This window comes from Neoarius graeffei, chromosome 3, assembly GCF_027579695.1.
Source record: "Neoarius graeffei isolate fNeoGra1 chromosome 3, fNeoGra1.pri, whole genome shotgun sequence".
NCBI lineage: Eukaryota > Metazoa > Chordata > Actinopteri > Siluriformes > Ariidae > Neoarius > Neoarius graeffei.
The window spans coordinates 14,560,229-14,584,269 of NC_083571.1; the positions used below are offsets into that span (position 1 = coordinate 14,560,229).

The 24,041-nt window shown below is 42.2% G+C and overlaps 1 protein-coding gene across 1 annotated transcript in view; it reads right to left on the reverse strand.

The window, feature by feature from the left end:
* man1a1 (mannosidase, alpha, class 1A, member 1) overlaps nt 1-24,041 on the reverse strand; it is a 370,371-nt gene that overhangs the window by 181,479 nt on the left and 164,851 nt on the right. The window contains exon 4 of the mRNA XM_060916425.1: nt 7,174-7,254. Within this exon, the coding sequence (XP_060772408.1) occupies nt 7,174-7,254 (81 nt within the window). The remainder of the gene's footprint in view (nt 1-7,173; nt 7,255-24,041) is intronic.

Sequence of the window (24,041 nt, forward strand, 5' to 3'; positions counted from 1 at the left end):
TTTTTGTACTGTTGGAGAAACAGTGATAATTATTTAGCTTTTTATGATTTTGAAAGTGAAAAGAATTCATTCAGTGTTTATTCAAAAACCAACCTACAGGATAAAACAAACAAAACAAAAATATACTTTTCAGGAGAATTTTACTCCATAAAACTGACATAGCAATAAATAAAGTAAACCACAAGCTCTTTAGGAGTTTGGATATTTCTTAGCTTCTGTTCATACAGTGTCTTGCAAAAGTATTCATCCCCCCTGGTGTTTGTCCTGTTTTCTCACATTACAAGATGGAATTAAAGTGCCATTCCACCATTGGATGTATTCTTTGGCATAAAATACAATATATTTTATGACAACATGACTAGACAGAGAAATCTTTTAGCTTCAAAACGATATATCAAACATAATTTTTTGACAACGACAAGTATATTAATTTTGCAACCAAAGTCACCTACCCTTTTAATTTCCACGCGGTAGTGAAACGTGATGTCATCGGCAGGTTCCCCTTCTTGTGTACCACGTGTCGGTCTATTTTTAGACCAGGAAACCCCCAAAGTGAGAGAGTCATTTCTCCTCGTATATGGGGGCCAAAAAAATTGCGAAAAATTTTGAGTTAATCTTTCAGTTAGCTAGATTTATTGGTATTAGCTAGATTTATTGGTATTATTTTTATCGCGTTCTATCCGCCATTGCTGATAATGTGTGCCACGTCACACGTCATGTGGTACACAAGAAGGGGAACCTGCCGATGACATCACGCGTGGAAATTAAAAGGGTACCGTATTTTCTGGACTATAGAGCGCACCTGTATATAAGCCGCATCCGCTCTATTTTTAAAAAAATTTTTTAAAAAAGATATACAAGCCGCACCGGGCTATAAGCCGCAGATATCTATGTTGATATTTACTGCATGTACAGAATGATTTTGTACTGTAAATGTACATGTATGTACCTGAACAGATTCTTTCCGAACAGTGCCTTTTAACACGGCAGCAACTTTGCTGATTAAAACGGAACGGAACCAAGAGAAAATAACCGGTATTTATTTACCTTCATTTCTCCTGTGTTTGAAACCACAAGTCACTTTAATCATCTTCGCTGGATTTGAAAATAATTACCAGTTAGTAATTTGTCGTGCGTGTTCTATCTGCTAAAGATCTGCTAATTCTTCTTTGCATTGATTTTCCGTCTATCTTATTTTTGATTCTACTTCCAGTTAGAGCGCCCCTAGCGGTGGAAGAAAAATCCACAGAATAGCCGCACCTTTGTATAAGCCGCATGGTTCAAAACCTAGGAAAAAAGTAGCGGCTTATAGTCCAGAAAATACGGTAGGTGACTTTGGTCGCAAAATTAATATACTTGTCGTTGTCAAAAAATTATGTTTGATATATCACTTTGAAGCTAAAAGATTTCTCTATCTAGTGATACCGTTTATATATGTTGTCAAAATATATTGTATTTTATGCCAAAGAATACATCCAGTGGTGGAATGGCACTTTAAGGGCGGCACGGTGGTGTAGTGGTGAGCACGGTCACCTCAGGTTCCGGAAGAAGGTTCCGGGTTCGAACCCAGCGGCCGGCGAGGGCCTTTCTGTGTGGGGTTTGCATGTTCTCCCCGTGTCTGCGTGGGTTTCCTCCGGGTGCTCCGGTTTCCCCCACAGTCCAAAGACATGCAGTTAGGTTAACGTGGGGCGGCCTTGGGCTGAGGTGCCCTTGAGCAAGGTACCGAACCCCTGACTGCTCCCCGGACGCTCTGGTGTGGCTGCCCACTGCTCTGAGTGCGTGTGCGTGTGTTCACTGCTTCAGATGGGTTAAATGCAGAGGATGAATTTCACTGTGCTTGAAGTGTGCATGTGACGAATAAAGGTTTCTTCTTAAATGGATTTTTGGAGGGTTAGCACCATTTGATTTATACAACATGCCTACCACTTTAAAGGGACAATTTGTTTTTTTTTATTGTGACACAAACAATAATTAAGATGAAAAAACAGAAATCTGGAGTGTGCATAAGTATTCACTCCCTTTTGTATGAAACCCCTAAATAAGAGCTGGTCCAACTAATTCACTTCATAAGTCACATAATTAGTTGATTAAGATCCACCTGTGTGCAATCAAAGTGTCACATGATCTGTCACATGATCTCATCTCATCTCATCTCATCTCATTATCTCTAGCCGCTTTATCCTTCTACAGGGTCGCAGGCAAGCTGGAGCCTATCCCAGCTGACTACGGGCGAAAGGTGGGGTACACCCTGGACAAGTCGCCAGGTCATCACAGGGCTGACACATAGACACAGACAACCATTCACACTCACATTCACACCTACGGTCAATTTAGAGTCACCAGTTAACCTAACCTGCATGTCTTTGGACTGTGGGGGAAACCGGAGCACCCAGAGGAAACCCACGCAGACACGGGGAGAACATGCAAACTCCACACAGAAAGGCCCTCGCCGGCCCCGGGGCTCGAACCCAGGACCTTCTTGCTGTGAGGCGACAGCGCTAACCACTACACCACCGTGCCGCCCCAGGGTTGGGTTATAAGAAAAAAATATCCCAAACTTTGAATATCCCAGGGAGCACCATTAAATCCATTATAGCAAAATGGAAAGAATATGGCACCACTACAAACCTGACAAGAGAAGGCCGCCCACCAAAACTCACAGACCGGGCAAGGAGGGCATTAATCAGAGATGCAACAAAGACACCAATGAGAACACTGAAGGAGCTGCAAAGATCCACAGTGGAGATGGGAGTATCTGTCCATAGGACCACTTTAAGCCGTACACTCCACAGAGCTGGGCTTTATGGAAGAGTGGCCAGAAAAAAGCCATTGCTTAAAGAAATAAATAAGAAAACACGTTTGGAGTTTGCCCAACAGCATGTGGCAGACTCCCCAAACGTATGGAAGAAGATTCTCTGGTCAAATGAGACTAAAATTGATCTTTTTGGCCATCATGGGAAATGCCATGTGTGGTGCAAACCCAACACCCTGAGAACACCATTCCTACAGTGAAGCATGGTGGTGGCAGCATCATGCTGTGGGGATGTTTTTCATCTGCAGGGACAGGAACGCTGGTCAGGACTGAAGGAAAGATGGATGGCACTAAATACAGGGCAATTCTGGAAGAAAACCTGTTTGAGTCAGCCAGAGGTTTGAGACTGGGACAAAGGTTCACGTTCCAGCAGGACAATGACCCTAAACATACTGCTAAAGCTACACTGGGGTGGTTTAAAGGGAAACATTTAAACGTCTTGGAATGGCCTAGTCAAAGCCCAGACCTCAATCCAGTTGAGAATCTGTGGCATAACTTGAAGATTACTGTACACCAACACAACCCATCTAACTTGAAGGAGTTGGAGCAGTTTTGCCTTGAGGAATGGGCAAAAATCCCAGTGGCTAAATGTGCTAAGCTAATAGAGACATACCCCAAGAGACTTGCAGGTGTAACTGCAGCAAAAGGTGGCTCTACAAAGTATTGACTTTCGGGGGGTGAATACCTATGCACACTCTAGATTTGTTTTTTCATCTTAATTATTGTTTGCGTCCATTTTATCCATTTTAATTCCGAATCCATTTTAATTCCAGCTTGTAATGCAACAAGACAGGACAAACACCAAGGGGGATGAATACTTTTGCAAGGCACTGTAACCCTGGTCCTCCTTGCACTGTCAGAGCATTTTTGTTTCCTGCCATTAGTCACTTTGCACCTTAGAGTTTATTTGGTTTTATTTATTTATCTTCCGTTCAATACTGCCACTTTTGCACAGTTTTAATTACAATTCTTGTTTTTAGCACTATTAATGCACATTTACCTGGACAAAGCGCACACACAGATATACATTTTTATCGTTACATTTTCATCTGTATATTGTTCGCTTGTTCTTGGGACTTTTTTAAAATTCTATTTTATGTTGTACAGTGTGTCTTTTTCTTTTTGCATGTCTGACAACTTGCTGCTGTAACATAATTTCCCAGCTTGGGATCAATAAAGTCAGTCAATCAGTAAAGATTGTCTGTCTGTCTATTTTCCTTTCTTTCTTCCTGGAATTCTAACAGAATTCTATAAAAAAAACTTAAGTAATCCTCCCGAAGCACAACCAATGACCTAGACATAACCTTTTGTTTCCTAAGTCTGCATATTAAGCAGAATCTCCTGCTGTCAGGTGGCCTGTCAAACCTGGAGAGGAATTATTCTTTTACAACAAAACAGTTGCATGTAAATAGTTCATTCAAAGCCCATGGCCAGACAACAGAGATTAAAATATCCTGGCAAAGCAATTTGGTTATATAAATGAGATGAAGAATCACTCTTTTTATTCCCCCGACACGTTCTGAATGTCTGACTGCACTCACTGTACGAGATTAGACCTGCATCGATTTCCGCAGCAGTTCAGTTATATTAAACCTCTATTTTTCTGTCCTGGTGTCCTGTGCAGTAAAAAACTACAGGTCATGTGCAAGACTGTACACTAGAATTTCCTTTTACAGTTGGAGGGAATACCTGCATTTCATTTTTGCTTATTTTTTAAAAAATTTTTTACTTATTGTTTATAATACACAGCACTGTGCAAAAGTCTTAGGCACCCTATTTTTTTCATACAAACTCTGTTATATATTTCTATTTTATAGATTTCTTTGTTATTTCTATTTTATGACTTCTACATTATTGAGTCAGTACAAAAACATTTTAGAGTTCCAAACGTCCGTTTTCCAGCACAAAATTAAATGTTACAGGAAAAAAATGTAAAGGGTCATCTCACACCAAATATTGACTTTGTTTCATTTATTAAGGCTTACAGCTGTTTATAGTATTTTTTTAAAGGGGAAACATTTCATTTCATTATTTTTAAGCCATTTTGGTCGACAGCATTTCTTTACATGTGCCTAAGACTTTTGCACAGTACTGTATTTGCACAGTCAGTTGTACAGCAGCTCTTTCCAATTGTGTTTTTGTAGCATTAGAACTGTCTTACTTCCGTCTAGGGTGATCTCACCTGTATTCCTGTTATTATACATCATTCTGTTGTCTAAACAACACGATTACAGCGAGCAAAAACTAAGATTATGCAGCCTGATAATAATTGTGATTCATTTTTTTTTATTTCATCATAAATGTGTGTCAAGATACAGCATCGCACGCTATCGTTACATACCAAATAAGACAAATAAAAGACTTAAATAATACTGGCTGGTGTTGAGTGGTAGAGCAGATGTATTCCATTCAGCTAGCATGATATCAAACGAGTCAAAGATGAAAAAAAAAGCAATCATTATTATTATACATTCCTTTCGGGTGTTCAACGCGTCTTTCTCTTTCAAAATTCTCTGAAAATCTTCCGTATTTAACAACGCAAGCCTGGTGGCCATGTTTGTTTACAAATTGTCGCAGTCACTCGCTAGCGCGGAAGTTTTACATCTCTGACGTGTGACGTCATGTTGTCTTGACAGCCATGTAATATCGTAAACCGTATTCAACGCTCATTCTTCATTGGGTAGAGTGACATAATACATGTAGGATAAGTGATACGCTAACAATAGTGCATGCTATCGAACCAAATGAATGAAACTCGCTAGAAGGGAAGAGAACACGTTTTTATTCCATCGAAAAAGTGTCCTGTATGTAGAATAATTCAGGATTAGGGATGGCGAAAACTAAAAAAAAATCTTGACCGACCACCGAGCCTCATTAGCCGGTTAAAGTCGGTTAACCTATGAGTTTAAACAGGGATGCAAACGGCGCGCCTTTTTCACGGCTCGTGCAGATCCGATTTTTTTTTTTTTTGGGGGGGGGGGGGGGGGGGGGCGTTGGAGTGTCTGAATAATTTCATCAGAGTAAATTCTGTATTAAAATTACTACATAAGCAAATGCCGTTACAGTCCATGAAAAAGCCGTGAAAAAGTCGGCATCTGCGCCTTTAGTTTGTGTGGAGAGATATGATCTGCAATAACATGCATTGTTGGCTACAGACCAAAACATACTTTCAGAATGCACTGGCCAAGGCAAGACATGTGCCTTCTAATAATAATTAAAAAAAAAACAATAATAATTTGTAAGCTAAAAACCCTGTGTCAACGCTTTTTTCTTTCGCCGAGTGGCAGCCAATGTTGCCAGATATTGCTGACATTTTCCAGCCCAAAATATGTTCAAAACTCGCCAAAATCCACTTAAAACCGCCCAATCTGGCAACACTGCTGGCAGCTGTGTTCAACTGGGGCAGGACATGACTGAATGGGTGCTTCTGATTTGTCAGCTGTCTTTAACTGGGGCGGGACATGACTGAATGGGTGTTTCTGATTTGTCAGCTGTCTTTAACTGGGGCGGGAGGGCGGGACATGACTGAATGGGTGTTTCTGATTTGTCAGCTGTCGTCCTTACACCACATGGCATGCCCCAAGCGTTTACAAACACAGAATTCCAGGTTCTCCACTCCAAAATCGGCAGCTTCAAAACGATTGATTTTTTTTTTTTTTCACCGACAACCAAAAAAAAATTAACCGGTTAACGTTGATTCGGTCAACCACCGGTCAAACGGTCATCGGTTAACATCCCTATTCAGGATATGTGCTGTTTTGGAAAACAACCCAAGTCAGTCAATGCTTCATGTCAGCATGCCATAAATATAAATGTAAGTTCTAATCAGGGGATTAAAAGCACTTTATTTTTTCCCAGTAAGTCTGTTTAACTGGTGCTGAACAGATTTCAGTAAAATCAGTCCCGCTGTTCGTTCCTGAGTGCCAAACTCAAGTATTTGCCCAAGTGCTCAAGTCAAAGACAAGCCTTCCTTTTTGTTTTTTAAATTGAATTGACCAGCTCAGGAACAGAGCTATGTCTGTGCACGGGCTGTGAAACATGCCAAAGCTGAGAGGGCGGAGTGCTGAAGTGTGTATTTGTGTGTATATGCATGAGTGGCTACTTGTTTAGCTTGGCACGTTGTCTGGGCACGCAGCCGGACTGCCGGCCTCCGAGCCTCGTCTGAGAGGCGTACTGTGCCCTGCCAATTTTAAATGTCAGCTACTGATTAACAGACAGCACCACACAGGCCGCAGAGAAACGACGTCCAGCCTTCCATGGCCACAGTGCGGGGGATTAAAAACTTCATTTTACTTAGTGATTTATTTCACTCAGGTTTTGATCATGTGCTGTGGACTTGGATCTGATGTACATCTACGTACCTCTTTTCCTGAGAGATAGTAGGCTGAGAGAAGTCCTCCGACGAAGCGGATGTTGACTTCAAAGACGGAGATTTCTGTGTTCTGCAGGGAATCAAAACAAGACACAGAAGTTATTATGTGCGCTTATATGGAAAAACAGCCACTGAGTCACTACCAACTATAGCTGGAAACAACAAGGTGGTGTGTGTGTGTGTGTGTGTGTGGTTTAAACATGGTGTTTCTCAAGTACAAAGAAGAAAAAGACCAAGCTCTGCTGGGACAGACCATATACACAAACAAGCTCGCGGCACAAAGCTGTTTCCAAACCAAGCTCTTTCCTGAGAACCTGTAAAACCATCATCACTGGCTGAAAGAAACAAGACCAGCAAAGCCAAACTCACTGTGAGCATAGAGTTACAGAGTGAAGACTCAGGAGAATATGCTATTCGAAGAAAAATGCCCTGCTGGAGAAAAACATTATTCCTCCCACTACACCGACCATTTTTCTCATTGCCATCCTTTGGAGCAAAGCCTAAATAATGATCTGGAGGGAAAAAAAAAAAAAACACCCTAAAGAAAATTTATGTGAAAACATTACAAAAAGCCACAAGTCTTCTGAGCTTCTTTTAACAACTGAAAAAGCTGCAGTAGCTTTGAGGTTCCAGTAATAAATCAAGATTAATGGTCAGGATTGCAATTGCAATAATTAAGCGCAAATATGCAGCCAGTTTAGGAAGACAAAAAGAAAACGGAACATCAAGGACGTACAGTTCCTACTGTACGTCCTTGATGTTCCGTTTTCTTTTTGTCTTCCTAAACTGGCTGCATATTTGCACTTAATTATTGCAATTGCAATCCTGTGCTCATCTGGCCCGCCATCAAAACGACCATGACGACCAAACATCAAAACAGAACTGAAATGTGACAATGTGAGAGAGGGCCAACCGCCACGACAAATTGTTTACAACAGGAAAACCAACAAAGGACTAAATTTTGTTGCCCGAGGGAAGATCGACCCAAAACATTGATCAGAACTGAATTTGCATATTAAATGAAAGAGGAGATACAATTCTAGTCAAAAGAAAATTTGTTAAGTTGGCCTGACTAAATCGTTAGCGAAAAATTGACAATACGATGACCGGAGTTTTGTGCAAAAGGAGAAGTTCTTTCAAATAAAACAATCAGAACTGAAATCCATTGAGAACTGAGGGGCGGAGGAGATACGATTTAACTGAAAATAAACAACTTTGTAAACAAATTGTTTGCAACAGGAAAATCAACAAACAAACAACCAAGTTTTGTTCCCCGAGGGAAGCTCGACCCAAAACATTGCTCAGAACTGGAATGGGATGAGAAATGAGAGAGGAGATACAATTCTAGTGAGAGGCCTGGAAGATTCGTTAATTAGGCCTAATTAGTAACTCATTAGCAAAATATTTGACAGAACAATGACCAAGTTTTGTGCGGAGTGATGAGTTCTTTCAAACAAAACAATTGGAACGGAAAGCCGTGGAGAACTGACGGAGGAGATACGATTTAACTGAATTGTGGACGACGGACGCCATACCACAGCAACAGCTCATCTGCCTTATGGACAGATGAGCGAAACAGAAAGCTGTTTCTCAAGTTTAAAATAGTGCTGAGAAATTTCGGACCCTGTCGTTGATCATTTTGCGAAAACGTTGCACTCTGGCTGCATTCGAAACAGAAGGTTTCTGCTTTGTTGCAGTAATAGACTCGTGGTTCTGAAGGCAGGACTTTCGAGTTTTGAGGCATTTGCTCAGGGCGTTCGTTTCGAATGACCTTATCGGTCATTTATGGTCACATGTAACATCAGCACACCATTAGCTAGTTGACTAAAGCCGAGGTCACAACCGGAAGCAGGCTTTCGTCTAAACCGGGGAACAGGGGCGCTGCGCCCTCTTACCGAAATGCCGATTGAACCCCAAGTCACACTCAGGCCATGCACTTATATGCTACTGCACAACATGCAATCTTTCTCAAAAAGATCTTTTCTCCATGAAAACATCCCAGCAACACCACGTGACAATGTGTCTGATAGGGCTGCACAATATATCGAAAAAGTATCGATATCGCGATATCATAGTTTGCGATACACATACCGCAAAAATTACTTCAATTTCGATAAAAGGCACATTTTTCTGTGCCGTCCAATCACATTTGAATGTCAACAAGCGCCGCGGGATAACTCCGCCCCCTATTTCAAAACAAGTAAAAGCCTCGTGGTGAAGGCGGAAGGCGGGAGCAAGTGTGGTGAGACAAACTTGTGTGAGGAGGAACTGGTTTCCAAAAAAAAAAAAAAGCACATCTGCTATTTGGAAGTACTTTGGATTCAGGAGGGGTGATGTACTGCAAACTCAGGTACTTTGCAAGACATGTACCTGTAAAACAGTGGTGGGGCGGCTCACTGGGACAAACACTGCTGTACAGAAGCATAAAAACATAAAACCGCGCTCTCTCTCACACACACACACTACCTCTCACTCTCACACACTACCGCTCGCTCACTCACACACACTACCGCTCTCACTCTCTCTCACACACTACCGCTCTCACTCTCTCTCACACACACACACACACACACACCACTGCTCTCTCACCCGCATGTGTTATTAACAGATTGTGTTTGAGTTTATGGTGAATCTGTGTCGCTCACCTTCATCTCCCGGGAGCCGCTGAAATTGCCATTTTGAATGCTTTATGTTAATGTAATGTAGTTTTCAGTTTTTTGTTTACTTCAACTTAAGACATTTTCTGCTGCGCTCACAAAAATTAAGAGATTCAAAGATGATTGATGGACACCATTGCAGGTGTAGCCATGTTTTTCCAATAAAAAATAATGTTGGAATGGAAGCGATGCATTGGGTGTCTTTTTTAAATGCTAGATACAGGGCAGAACGGCGAGTAGAGGTAAGAAAAACATTATATATTTAATTATCGTGATACATATCGATATCGAGATATTCAGTCATGTTATCGAATATCGCATATTTTTCTGATATCGTGCAGCCCTAGTGTCTGATCATCAAATACGTTATAATTACTCCAAAAATATTTCAATCATAGTAGATACACCGCCAGACGGTGCAAAAACAATCCGAATTGGCGTTTTCCAGACTGAGGCGCCATGCTGTTTACTTGTCGCGGCTGCTCTCGCGAGATTTGACATGGGTTACATACAAGGTCAGCTGACTTGTAGAGCGAGATTTCTCGAGACTGAATGACCTTTCACCCACCGGCGTGGGAGTTTTTGACAGAAGTAGTTCGCGAGTTGTTTTTGTTGACACTTGGGCATTTAAAGATGTCATCCCGCGGCACGAAACGAAAGAAAGCCAAAGACTGTCCGGGGCAGAAGAAGATTACTTCTTTCTTTTTCAATGTTGACAGACAATTTGTTACAATTTCCCTCTCAGATAGCCTCAGAATGTCCCATTGTAGCCTCAATTTTTCAAAGGCTTCGCACGGCGGAGGGGACGGACGGACAACCGGCACCATCCCCCCCACTTCTGCAGCCTGCATCTCTGATGGTATGGGGTTGCATTAGTGCGTGTGGCATGGGCAGCTTACACATCTGGAAAGACACCATCAATGCTGAAAGGTATATCCAGGTTCTAGAGCAACATATGCTCCCATCCAGACGACGTCTCTTTCAGGGAAGCCCTTGCATTTTCCAACATGACAATGCCAGACCACATACTGCATCAATTACAGCATCATGGCTGCGTAGAAGAAGGGTCCGGGTACTGAACTGGCCAGCCTGCAGTCCAGATCTTTCACCCATAGAAAACATTTGGCGCATCATAAAACAGAAGAAAAGACAAAAACGACCTAAGACAGTTGAACAACTAGAATCCTACATTAGACAAGAATGGGTTAACATTCCTATCCCTAAACTTGAGCAACTTGTCTCCTCAGTCCCCAGACGTTTACAGACTTTTGTAAAGAGAAAAGGGGATGTTTCACAGTGGTAAACATGGCCTTGTTCCAACTTTTTTGAGATGTGTTGTTGTCATGAAATTTAAAATCACCTAATTTTTCTCTTTAAATGATACATTTTCTCAGTTTAAACATTTGATCTGTCATCTATGTTCTATTCTGAAAAAAATATGGAATTTTGAAACTTCCACATCATTGCATTCCGTTTTCATTTACAATTTGTACTTTGTCCCAACTTTTTTGGAATCGGGGTTGTATAACAAAGTATCCTGCCAAGTTTCGTGAAATTCCTCCAAAAATTGTGAGAGGAGTTGATTTCATAAGGCGAGTACCCTTCCCAGGATGGATGGATGGACGGACGGACGGACGGACGGACATCACCACGACATAATCCCCCTTCGGGGCTTTTTGCCAGCGGGGGATAAAAGTCAGTGTTTTACCAAACTTCCTTTTGAAGAACTGAAGAACCTTTAAGGATTCTCCACTGGGAAGAACAAAACTAAGCACACTTAAGGCTGATTATTAAATAGATTATGATTCTACAGAGACATTCAATTTTATTTCCACAGTGCACGTAACTATGGAAGCAGCTTTACAGAAATCCAGATATAGATTTAGATGAACGTGAACACTGTGAGCCAAGGCTGATTACGCTACACATTTGCTGCAAAATTTCTTATATTTGATCTTTCAGCAGAAAAGTCCCTATATAGAGTACTGTGCAAAAGTCTGAGGCACATGTAAAGAAATGCTGTCGACCAAAAATGGCTTAAAAATAATGAAATGATATGTTTCAACGTTTCTATAAGCATACTATAAACAACATTAAGCCATAATAAATTAAACAAAGACAATATTTGGTGTGAGACGACCCTTTGCTTTAAAAAAAAATAGTAGTCTCAGGTACAATGAGTGCAGTTTTATGCGGAAATGAGCTGTAGGTTTTACTGAGCATCTTACAGAACCAGCCTGCATTTCTGCATTTCATTGTGGCTGGAGTGCTTTCATTATGGTTTCTTTTTTAACCTGAAAAGTGGGCTCTTATGTAATATGCTGCTTAGATACAAAGTTTTTTTTCTGTAACATCTAATTTTGTAGGCGGCACGGTGGTGTAGTGGTTAGCGCTGTCACCTCACAGCAAGAAGGTCCGGGTTCGAGCCCCGTGGCCGGCGAGAGCCTTTCTGTGCGGAGTTTGCATGTTCTCCCCGTGTCCGCGTGGGTTTCCTCCGGGTGCTCCGGTTTCCCCCACAGTCCAAAGACATGCAGGTTAGGTTAACTGGTGACTCTAAATTGACCGTAGGTGTGAATGTGAGTGTGAATGGTTGTCTGTGTCTATGTGTCAGCCCTGTGATGACCTGGCGACTTGTCCAGGGTGTACCCCGCCTTTCGCCCATAGTCAGCTGGGATAGGCTCCAGCTTGCCTGTGACCCTGTAGAACAGGATAAAGCGGCTAGAGATAATGAGATGAGATCTAATTTTGTGCTGGAAAACAAATGTTTGGAATCTAAAATGTTTTTGTACTGACTCAATAATGTAGAAGTCATAAAATAGAAATCCAGCGTATTGGCTAACTTTTTTTTGCCTCTCAGGAAGCACTCGCCAAACCTGTTGAACACTCACTACATGTATCAGGCTCGTATATGTTTTTTTTTTTGGGGGGGGGGTTGGTTCATACCTGGAACTCTTGCTCTAGCTGTTTGCTTTTTGGGCCATCACTATTCAAGCCTCTCTCTTGCAATGTTTATTTTATCTTCAACATCTGCCAGAATTACCAAATGCTGACCCACAATGGTGGCTCAAAGGGGCCCAGGGTACTGTACCTGCCCCCTGGGAATATTTCCCAAAATGCCTAGTATTTATCCTGTTGGGACACCTGAGAGGGGGCCCAGTAATGAACTTTACAGGACCACGATGCACACAACGTGGCACTGGGCCCCTCCTCGAAAATTTCTGGACCCACCAGTAAGTCCATTTAAAAAGCTCTCTGATGCATGGATTCTGTATATTTCAATGTCATTTGATAGCACTGTATTCATTCTTAATCATTTATTTAATTATCAAATAAATTAACCGATAAAAGCTGCTCAGGTATTGTCTCCAATACTTGTTTTACACATCTTGACTTTTTTTCATCCAATAAGAATAGATTTCCATCCATAATTTTGTTATTTCTCTCATCATTTTCTGTTACCCCTTTTCCACCAAATCAGTTCCAGGGCTGGTTCGGGGCCAGTGCTGGTGCTGGTTCACAACTCGTTCAACTTGCGAGTCAGCTGAGAACCAGTTTGCTTTTCCATAGCTCGCGGTGCTAAGGGAAGCCACGTCATTACGTCGCTGTATACGTCAGTTATGGCTCTACGTTTGCATAAACCTTGGCGCAAATACCGAAGCAAAAACAAGGAAGAAGCAGCAGCAGCAACAACAACAATAATAATAATTAAAGCCGCAAGCGGCCTCGACGGGCCCTCGCGCCAGCGGCCAAGGGGGGCGGGGGCATGCGTCCCCGCGAAAAACCTTCCACAGCTTCTTCGGCAAGAGACATTACACCCACAATGGCGACAAAGCACAGAATTGGACACACGGCAACAATAGGGTCTCGCAGTGTACGGTGCTCGGGGCCTAATAATAATAACAATAATAATAATCCTCCAAAAAAAATAGGGTCTCGCACTGTACGGTGCTCGGGCCCTAATAATAATAATAATAACTAGAAACTATATGCCAAGCAGGCACCTTAATGCGAGAGGCAAAAATCACAACACGTTAGGGGGCGCTATAGAGGCCCTGAGGCCCGCCTGGATCTGGGCTTCTGGTTCTCAGTAGCGGTGGCAGTCTAAGAAAAAGGAGCCAAATTTCGTGCGTTGTCGACCATGGCAAGCGCCCCAATAAGGGTCTTGAACAGAGTTTGCTTGCCAAGGTTGACAAATCAGAAGCTGCAATATCATGTCTGCCATAACCAGCCCCCCCAGGGGCGAAAGTGCACAAAATTTGGCGTATATGTCAGGTGAGCTATGAAGAGTTTGCGTATGAAGTTTGATGACAATTGAGTAAATAGAAGATGAGATATAGATTTTTGAAGAATAAATTTTCTGGTTTTTCCCATGTCAGTAGGTGGCGCTATGCCGTACATGAGCGATTATGAGTTGGAAAAATAAGTGTCTACAACAGCAACGTACTATCACAAGGTAGTGGTGTGAAGGAAAAGCATTATGGAATTATTAACCAAAAACCCGTTTTGGAGCAACTGCGTCGGCCAAAAACAGCACCCCCCATGGACGAAAATTCCCAAAATGTGGTATACATGACATGGGAGGTAGTAAGAGGGTGGCCGTGAAGTTTGACCAAATTTGAGGAAAGATTGGATTTTTTGCCCAAAAATAGCGCCCCCAGTGGCGAAATGTCACAGAAATTGGGTAACATGTCAGAAGCCCAATGAGTGATTTGCGTGTGAAGTATGAGCAGTTTTGAGCAATTAGAAGATTTTTTATGAATTTTTAAGCATGTAAAATTTTGAAGTGAAAATTGATTGACGTATAACTTCTGAACGGTTTATCCTACGTGAAACGTATTTAGTAACTTTTGTCAGCCATGTCTGTAGATGATGTGCATCAATTTTGGTGACATTCCTATGAACGGTCTAGGAGGAGTTGCGCCGTCTTCGTGGCCATGCATTTCGCACAAAAGTGAAATTACCTCACTTCCTGTTGGGCGTGGCTAATGCACTGGCATTACATTTTTGTCCGGCTTAGTGAGATACATATGCGTACCAAATTGCATGGCACTACTACAAACTATATGGCAACCAGGCACCTTAAAGCGGGAGGCCAAAATCACAACGACTTAGGGGGCGCTGTAGAGGCCCTGAGCCCCGGCCAAGTTTGGGCTTTTGGTTCTGAGTAGCGGTGGCAATTCTCGGAACTGGTGCCAAATTTCGTGCGTTTTCGTCCATGGCAAGCGCCCCGAAAATGGCCCAACAGCGGAGAAAAATAAAGAAGAAGAAGAAGACGGAAGAAGAAGAAGAAGAAGAAGAAGAAGAAGAAGAATAGTGAACTCTTACAAGAACAATAGGGCCTTCGCCCATAGGGCTCGGGCCCTAATAATAATGGGTGACTTCGCGTTTGTACAGCTGCGGCTTCTCGTCGCTTAAAAATGGCGACCTTTCGCGGTCTTGTTATTGTTCTTGGTCTTAACAACTCCGCCCCCATGCTGACGTAAGTGGTTCTTTCCTCTGGCCCAGCAGAGAGCTGGTGCTAGCCTGGAACCGGTTTTTCTGGCCCCAGAGCCAGTTCTTTGTCAGTGGAAACAGAAAACCCGGTTCCAAACTATGCACTGGCCCCGAACCAGCCCTGGAACTGCTTTGGTGGAAACGGGGCATGTGTTGACTTACCCTTTTGCTTTGACAGGCCTGGCACACTGACCTTGGATGCTGAAAATGTTCAGGACAGGGGTCCCAGATGGGATGATGTAAAAAAATAATAGTTCGATTTCAAATCTACAACAAAGTTTGTATGGAAAAAAAATAGGGTGCTGAAGACCTTTGCACAGTACTGTATATGTAATCCTAAGAATGTGACAAGTGCCCAAAGGACATTTTTAAGTCTTGAAATTGATTTCTCACTTTTTACTCCACCTCACTCCCACACACACGCGCTACGTCTAACTCCATAGCACTCGATCATATTCCTAAAAGCTCCTAATTGCACTCAGGGCATGCAGAACCTCAATATGGAGACATCGGTGCCTTTGGTCTTAAATCTAGACCATTCCTAGATTCCATTCCTGGAATTCCGTGAATTGCTCTGCAGCAGGAGTGTTTTACTGAGAATCTCCGCATTCCATAGTTCTCTGCTGCTGCGTTGTTTCACCAAAGGTAAAAGTTGTTTCAAAGTTCCACCTCATACACTAGATCTGCATTACAAACTTAAAAAAAGCTTTCCTGAGTGTACTGTAAAGGAGCTACGGCTCAGATGTCTATGGAAAAAGAAACCACTGAACAATTTCACTGGTGAAAACAAATAAACCCATTATTCAAACATTTTCATGGCATGGTTAGCAGTTCTGCAGACATTACGACATTAAACAGCGGTTTTTCCAGGTGACTTCATGCCATGTTTTCACCAGTTTTGAGTGGAATCACTGTAACTCAAGGATGCATCATGAATGGAAGCCATTGCACAATTCACAACAGGAGGGCCATAATTATGAAATTATTAAGACTGCCTTAACTCATCAGCTCAGTGATGCTGCTAAAGGATGGATTCCAAGGCAAAAGGTACTGAAAACCATATTTAAAATCAACACCCCGATTATAGCAATGTTGCTTCAGAGAAATCTTGGTTTGAATTTTAAGAAATGAAAGTTCAGGAGTTTTTTTCTGACGTAATTCCGTTACTGACTTTTCTTTCGTCATAAAAGATTTTGTGTTCAGAGTTAAACATAGCCAATTTTTACCTCACCTGCGACGGAGTAAGTGGGGCGAGGTATTGTAATCAGTGCGGTTTGTTTGTCTGTTTGTTTGTGTGTCTGTCTGTTAACAAACTAGCATCTAGACGGTTGCACAGATTGACTTCAAATTTTCAGGCTAGGTGGGCAATAGTCCGTAGCTTATCTGCTTAAAATTTTAGGCGTAATCAGGTCAAGGTCACCGGAAAGGTCAAAATCGTTTTTCTTTTGCGATAACTTTCTTCAAATTCATCACTTTGACTTCAAACCAAAACAAAAATGTGCATCTTTCAATTCTGCTTCCAACCATATGCTGCATGATGGGGTAGCTTGGACAGTCTCCGTAGCGGTTGGGGATTAAAAGTCATGGGGTCAAGGTCATCAGTCAAAATAAGATATTTTCCATTATAACTCAAAAACGGTTGCCGATAGACAGATGTTTACTATTATGAGCCTATTGAGGTTTTTCACCTGACGTCACAGGGTCACGTGACGCCCCGGTGTCCACCATTTTGAAGGTCAAGCTAGCTAATGTCAACAACAGTAGCTAGTATGTTACTGTAGCAATGTTTACGTTCAGTCATTTGGATGACTGTTAAAACCTTTCAGTCTCAAGTTTTTCCTTTACTGTATTTACTAGTTTACTGCAATTATGATCCGGCAGCTATTTACACCGGATCCAGTGTAAATAGCTGCCGGAGCGCGCTCCGGCTTGCTCCCCCTCAAATTAAGCAGCGTGCTCCGGCTTGCTCCCGGAGTGCTCCGGCCGAGGTTCCGGAGCGCGCTCCGGCTTGCTCCCCCTCAAATTAAGCAGCGCGCTCCGGCTTGCTCCCGGAGCGCGCTGCTTAATTTGAGGGGGAGCAAGCCGTAGCACGCTCCGGCAGCTATTTACACTGGATCCGGTGTAAATAGCTGCCGGATCATAATTACAGTAAACTAGTAAATACAGTAAAGGAAAAACTTGAGACTGAAAGGTTTTAACAGTCATCCAAATGACTGAACGTAAACATTGCTACAGTAACATACTAGCTACTGTTGTTGACATTAGCTAGTGCTAACAGCTAGCTGCTAGTACACTGCTACAACACAGACACCGACCCTAATAATACAGTTCTTGGTCATTGCCTGGTAACAGCAAATTTATAACGGGCCATGTCTCAAAAGACTAAGAAGTTATTTCAATGACATTTAATAACATTTTGTTTATCCTGAGGACCGAAAGTAAATGAAAATGTGAACAAACCTTAGCTGTAATAAGATGGCGACCACCGGCTCCAGGGACGACCCGCTGATGTAGGCATGTTACCCAGCCTGACACAAAATATTTGTAGGCATCCAAACTCTTGTACGCTTTCAGATCAATACCTGTGTATGGCGATGGGTTTTTAACGACATAGGTATACAGATCATGTGGGCCGAACTCAGGTAAAGACGAGGGCTTCGTGTAATTCCATACGTCAGTGAACAATCCTGGTGGAAGCAGGTAAACGTCGTTCTCTAAGCCTGCTAACCTCAATTTTTGCAAATACCTCTCCCTCTGCTCGCCCTGTAAATGCCCTACGTCGCTGGATAGTGAAGGTGTTTTCTGCATCTCGCTCCTTTTTCTTTTATGTTTTTCGTTTGTCGCCTTCCTCGCATTCAAACTGATTCGAGCCGTGATGTCCAAAATGGCAGCATCACATGACTTGGTCACGTGGGTGAAAAACCTATAGGAACTCCCATATGGCTTTTCAATTTGCACCATGATCTTTGATCTTGAGGGACCTTGAAAGGTCAAACTCAAGGTCACGGATTTTCAGAGGATTATAAACTGAAGAGAGTTGATGGTAGACAGATGTTTACCATTATCAACTGTTAGGAAGTGCCATATGGGCTTTCATTTGGCACCATGATCTTTGACCTTCAGTGACCTTGAAAGGTCAAACTCAAGGTCATGGGTTTTCAAAGGGCTATAACTTTTTAAAATGGTGGATAGCCAGATGTTTACCATTAATAGCATATAAGAAGTCCCATATGGGCTTTCAGTAGCCGCCATGAACGTTAACCTTGAATGACTGTGAAATGTCAAACTCAAGGTCATGGATTTTCATAGGACTATAACCTGACAGCTGATGATTGAGAAATATTACCATTATCAACACGTAGGTATAAAAGAAGTGCTGCCGGGCGAGGTTTGTTTTGCCTGGCAACACTTGTTCTATGCTTTTTTTAGGGTCAAAAGATACCTCATACAGTGTGAAATTTTTATTTAATACCATTATCTTGAGTACTGCAACTAAAAAAAAAAGTTACCACATTTTGCTGTGAATGTAATTCTATCAGTGAAGAACTCCCCAATTCCATTACCGAAGCCCTCCCCAGGAGTAAACAGTACTCGCAAGGTGGCAATGCGCATTGAGCTTTTATTCTGTTTTTGCAGATGCTTGGTTTTGGTCGATTTTTTTCTGTAGATGTATCCTTTTCTGTTGCGTTCTCCATTGCTATGTTCTGTTTCCTCTCCAACTAGGGAGTAGCTGTGGCCTGAAGGTTAGAGAAGCAGCCTTGGGCCTAAAGTGAATGAAAAGCACTTTCCCCTCCCTGTGTATTATGGCTGAAGTGCCCTTGAGCAAGGCGCCTAACCCCCAACTGCTCCCCAGGTGTTGTAGCATAAGCCTCAGTCACAACCGGACGTACGATTTTTTGGCCGTGCGATTTTTGGCGTTTCCCAAATCGCTGCATTTTTTTTTGTTCATGGAGAACGTAGTTGTGGTGACCATGAAGGAGTAAGATCACCACGCACCCAACGTACAACCTGGAAGTCAACCGTGCGTACCACACATGAAATCTGAGGCTGCTCGGACGTACGGCTGTCGTTTCATTCGTACAGCCAACGCACGTAGTTGTAAGACCAACGTCCTTCAAATGTGCACTAATCGTACTGACCGTGCGTTCCATGCAGGCTTCGTATGAAGGTTGCAAGAACTGCGCACGATCTGTACGTTGTGCGTACCAACTGTCGTGGTCTTCATCCTCCTCCTCACTGCTCCTTGTCCTCTCTCTCTCCTCCCTCTCTGCCACCCCCTCTCTCTCCTCTGTCTCCGACACCTTTTCTATCCTCCTCTTCCCTTTTGCCTTCGGCATATTGAAGCAATGCAATGAAATGAAATTGGATTTTCTCTCAATAAGCACGACGTGTACAAATGGCCGTACGCACCCCTGCAGCTTTATATACCCGAGTTTTAGTGCGATTGATGCTCTCTCGCCGTACGGCCAATGCACGGCCGACTTACTCGACACGCATGGAGGACGTACGAAATATCTGAACGTCCGTTGGCTGCACTAATTACGTATGTGGGGCGCACGACACACATACAGAGTCCGCAAGTGCGACGTACAAAAAAAATTTACATTTTGCCCAAACCTGACACCAGCAAATCGTACGAAAGACGCACATCGGCCGTACGGAAGACACACAAGGCCGTAAGTTTGTCTTGCAACCTGAAAAAAACATAAGCGCCCGTAGAGTTTGTTTGACATGACAAAGAACCTCTGCGGCCGGTCTGTGGCCAGTCTACGGCTCGAAAATCAGCACGTCACATGCGCGCCCTCCGTGCGTTTCTTGTGTTTTTTGCACGCAGACCGGCCGTAGGAGCACGTACGGCCGGTTGTGACCGAGGCTATAGCTGCCCACTGCTCTGGGTATGTGTGTGTACTCATTGCTCACTTGTGTGTGTTCACTGCTTCAGAATGGTTAAACGCAGAGGAGGAATTTCGCTGTGCTTGAGTTTACATGTGACAAAATAATGGCTTCTTCTGATGACGCCCACTGATGCCATCACAGTTTGTACTGGAAAAACCAGCGATATTTTGGTTCCAGCTGGGAATCAACTTTTCAAGTCCTGAACCAATTTATTTTTGGCTGAAATGCTGTGAACGGTTCAAAATTTGTTGCACAATCCAGAACTCAACTCATTCCCTGTTGCTGGAAAAAGGGATAACAGATGGTTTATAATTACGCAGATATTTATGACACAACTGTAAGCAGTAGTGAAGTACTGCAGGTGATATTTTATAAGCCAACTGTTACCTGCGGCTCAATACTAATCAACTCACATTCTTGACATTTCCTACGTGTTGACAGAGAAGATCTACAACAACAAACCACCTGCAGGTGTGATCATTTCCTGGTGACAGGGGAGTGGTGCTTAATAGTGGCTGAAGCACACAAACCCAGGATGAACAGATGTTTCAGATGTGCAAAGTGAAGCTAACACTTTAAAATATCCCTCCTACTTCCAGTTTGTAGGATATGACTACACGGAGTGCAGAATTATTAGGCAAGTTGTATTTTTGAGGATTAGTTTTATTATTGAACAACAACTATGTTCTCAATCAACCAAAAAGTCTCATAAATATCAAAGCTGAATATGTATGGAAGTTAGAGTGGGGCGTTTTTAGTTTTGGCCATTTTAGGAGAATATGTATGTGTTCAGGTAACTTTCACTGTGCAGAATTATTAGGCAACTTAATAAAAACCAAATATGTAGCCATTTCACTTATTTATTTTCACCAGGTACACTGATATGACAACTCCAGATTTGCAAATAAACATATCTGACATTCAAACACAAAACAAAAACAAATCAGTGACCAACATAGCCACCCTTCTTCATGAGGACGCTCAAAAGCCTTCCATCCATAGATTCTGTCAATTTCTTTATCTGTTCACGACCAACATTGTGTGCAGCAGCAACCACGGCCTCCCAGACGCTGTTCAGAGAGGTGTACTGTTTTCCCTCTTTGTAGACCTCACGTTTTATAATGGACCACAGGTTCTCTATGGGGTTTAGGTCAGGTGAACAAGGGGGCCATGTCATTACTTTTTCACCTTTCAGGCCTTTACTGGCTAGCCACGCAGTGGAATATTTGGACGCATGAGATGGAGCGTTATCCTGCATGAAAATCATGTTCTTCTTGAAAGATGCTGACTTTTTCCTATACCACTGCTTGAAGGTTTCTTCCAGGAACTGGCAGTAGGTCTGGGAGTTGAGTTTGAGTCCATCCTCAACTCGAAAAGGTCCAACAAGCTCGTCTTTGATGATACCAGCCCATAGCAGTACTCCACCTCCACCTTGCTGGCGTCCGAGTCGGAGTGGAGCTCTGTGCCCATTACTGATCCAGCCACAGGCCCATCCATCTGGCCCATCAAGAGTCACTCTCATCTCATCAGACCACAGCACCTTAGAAAAATCAGTCTTAAGATATTTCTTGGCTCAGTCTTGACGTTTTATCTTGTGTGCCTTACTCAGTGGTGGTTGTTTTTCAGCCTTCCTTACCTTGGCCATGTCCCTCAGTATTGCACACCTTGTACTCTTTGACACTCCAGGAATGTTGCAACTCTGGAATATGGCAGAACTGGATGCTAATGGCTGCTTGTTAGCTTCACGCTTGATTTTCCGCAGATCATGTGCAGTTATTTTGCGCCTTTTTTTTTCCACACGCTTCTTTTGACCCTGTTGACTATTTGCAATGAAACGCTTGATTGTTCGGTGATCACGTTTCAACATCTTCGCAATTTCAAGAGTGCTGCATCCGTCTGCAAGACATCTCACAATTTTATACTTTTCAAAGTCTGTCAGATCTCTCTTCTGACCCATTTTGCCAGAGGAAAAGAGGTTGCCTAATAATTATGCACACCTGATATAGGGTGTTGATGTCATTAGACCACACCCCCTCTCATTACACAGATGCACAGCACCTGATATACTTAATTGGTAGTAGGCTTTCAAGCCTAAACAGCTTGGAGTGGGACAACATGCATTAAAAGGATGTTGTGGTCAAAATACTCACTTGCCTAATAATTCTGCACTCAGTGTAACACCAACATCTAGCAGGTATTATCATCATCATTACTACTCCTACTGTTATTATTATTATTATTATTATTATTACAAATTTCTAACTTTTTTTCTTACAGTTACAGATTTATGCATTAATTTATCACAAAAGCCTAAAGTGTAAGTGGAGGTAAAGCTCCGGTGCTATGCTTTAGTCACCAGGAAGCCTAATTAACTACACTAAAGTGAATTAATCCAGAGTATGGAAAATTAATAACTACTAGATTTTATTTTTTTCTCCTCACATGACAAATAAAGCATGTTATTCAAGCTCGGCTAGTGTCTTTAGCATGTTTTTAACTGTGGGATGACTGCTAGCAATTTTTTGAGAAGAGTAGTAAAATGAATCAAAGTGAAGATTCTTGGACAAATCCAAAACCAGAATTCAGAACGCACTCCCCCCCCCCAAAAAAAAAAAGTTGTTGTTTTATTAATCGATAATCTTGGCTTTGTTTATTACCGTACCAAAGTGTTCATTTTGACACTTCGTTCAGCTTTTTTTTTTTAGGATTGTTTAATTTCTGGCCATTATTTTCCATCAAAAATCTTCAGCAGCCAAAATTTCAGTGCATCCTTAGTCGTTAGAGTGCAATTTATTTTTAATGAGGTTAAAGAAGTACCAGGCCAGGATACTGCACGCTATAACTAGACCATTCCTAAAGAAAAAAATTATTTACACAATTATTTACTTTACCCCTGCAATCAATCAGTCCAAATATATTTAAATGTCCAACAACTGCATCTGTTTGACATAAAATCTCACCTACATACTTTTCCTTATGCCAGAATCAGACAACACAACATTTTAATCTTTCATGATGGTCACCGTGTCAGATTAGTGCTGTAAATTCTTCCTAAATTTGACATAAATTCTGCAATTCTACAAGTTTGACTCCGACCAATCATCGTTCACTTCATTGTGTGTCATCGGGAAGGAGGGTCAAGGAATTGTCAATCATGGCTATCAAGGAACACGTTGTAGGAGTCGTCAAACTAGGTGAGAAAATGCAAAAAAAAAAAAAAAAAAATCTGACATGCTAGACTTTTTGTCAGGGTGTCCTGGGCATCCATGATGCCACATCACTGTTCTTTAATTACATCAGGGATGCAAACAGCGTGCCTTTTGGCGGATGCTGCCTTTTTCACGGCTGAATCGCGCAGATCCGATTTTTTTTTGGGGGGGGGCGTTGGAGTGTCTGATTATAATTTCAAAGTAAATTCTGTATTAAAATTACTAAATAAGCAAATGGCGTTACAGTCCATGAAAGATAGGAAGTAGGGTTGGGCGGTATCCAAATTTTGATACCTTTAAACCGTCTCTGTGTTTTCCCGGGGTATACGGTATTACCGAGAAAAAAATAATATTTTGTTTCGGCCTACTGTGTAACGTGCGCCTATGCCTCAAATGTACTATTTAAAAGCAGCATAGCGAATTGTGTGCATTGTGGTATGGATTAAGCAGCAAAGCGAATTTTGTGCATTGATGAATGGATTAAGAGATATTTCAAAGCATCACGCAACTCTTCCTTCATCTTGAAAATAGCATTCAACTGTCGTTTACACATGTCTGCGTTGAAACGCCATTTGCAGCACTATTTCACCCACTCCATCAAA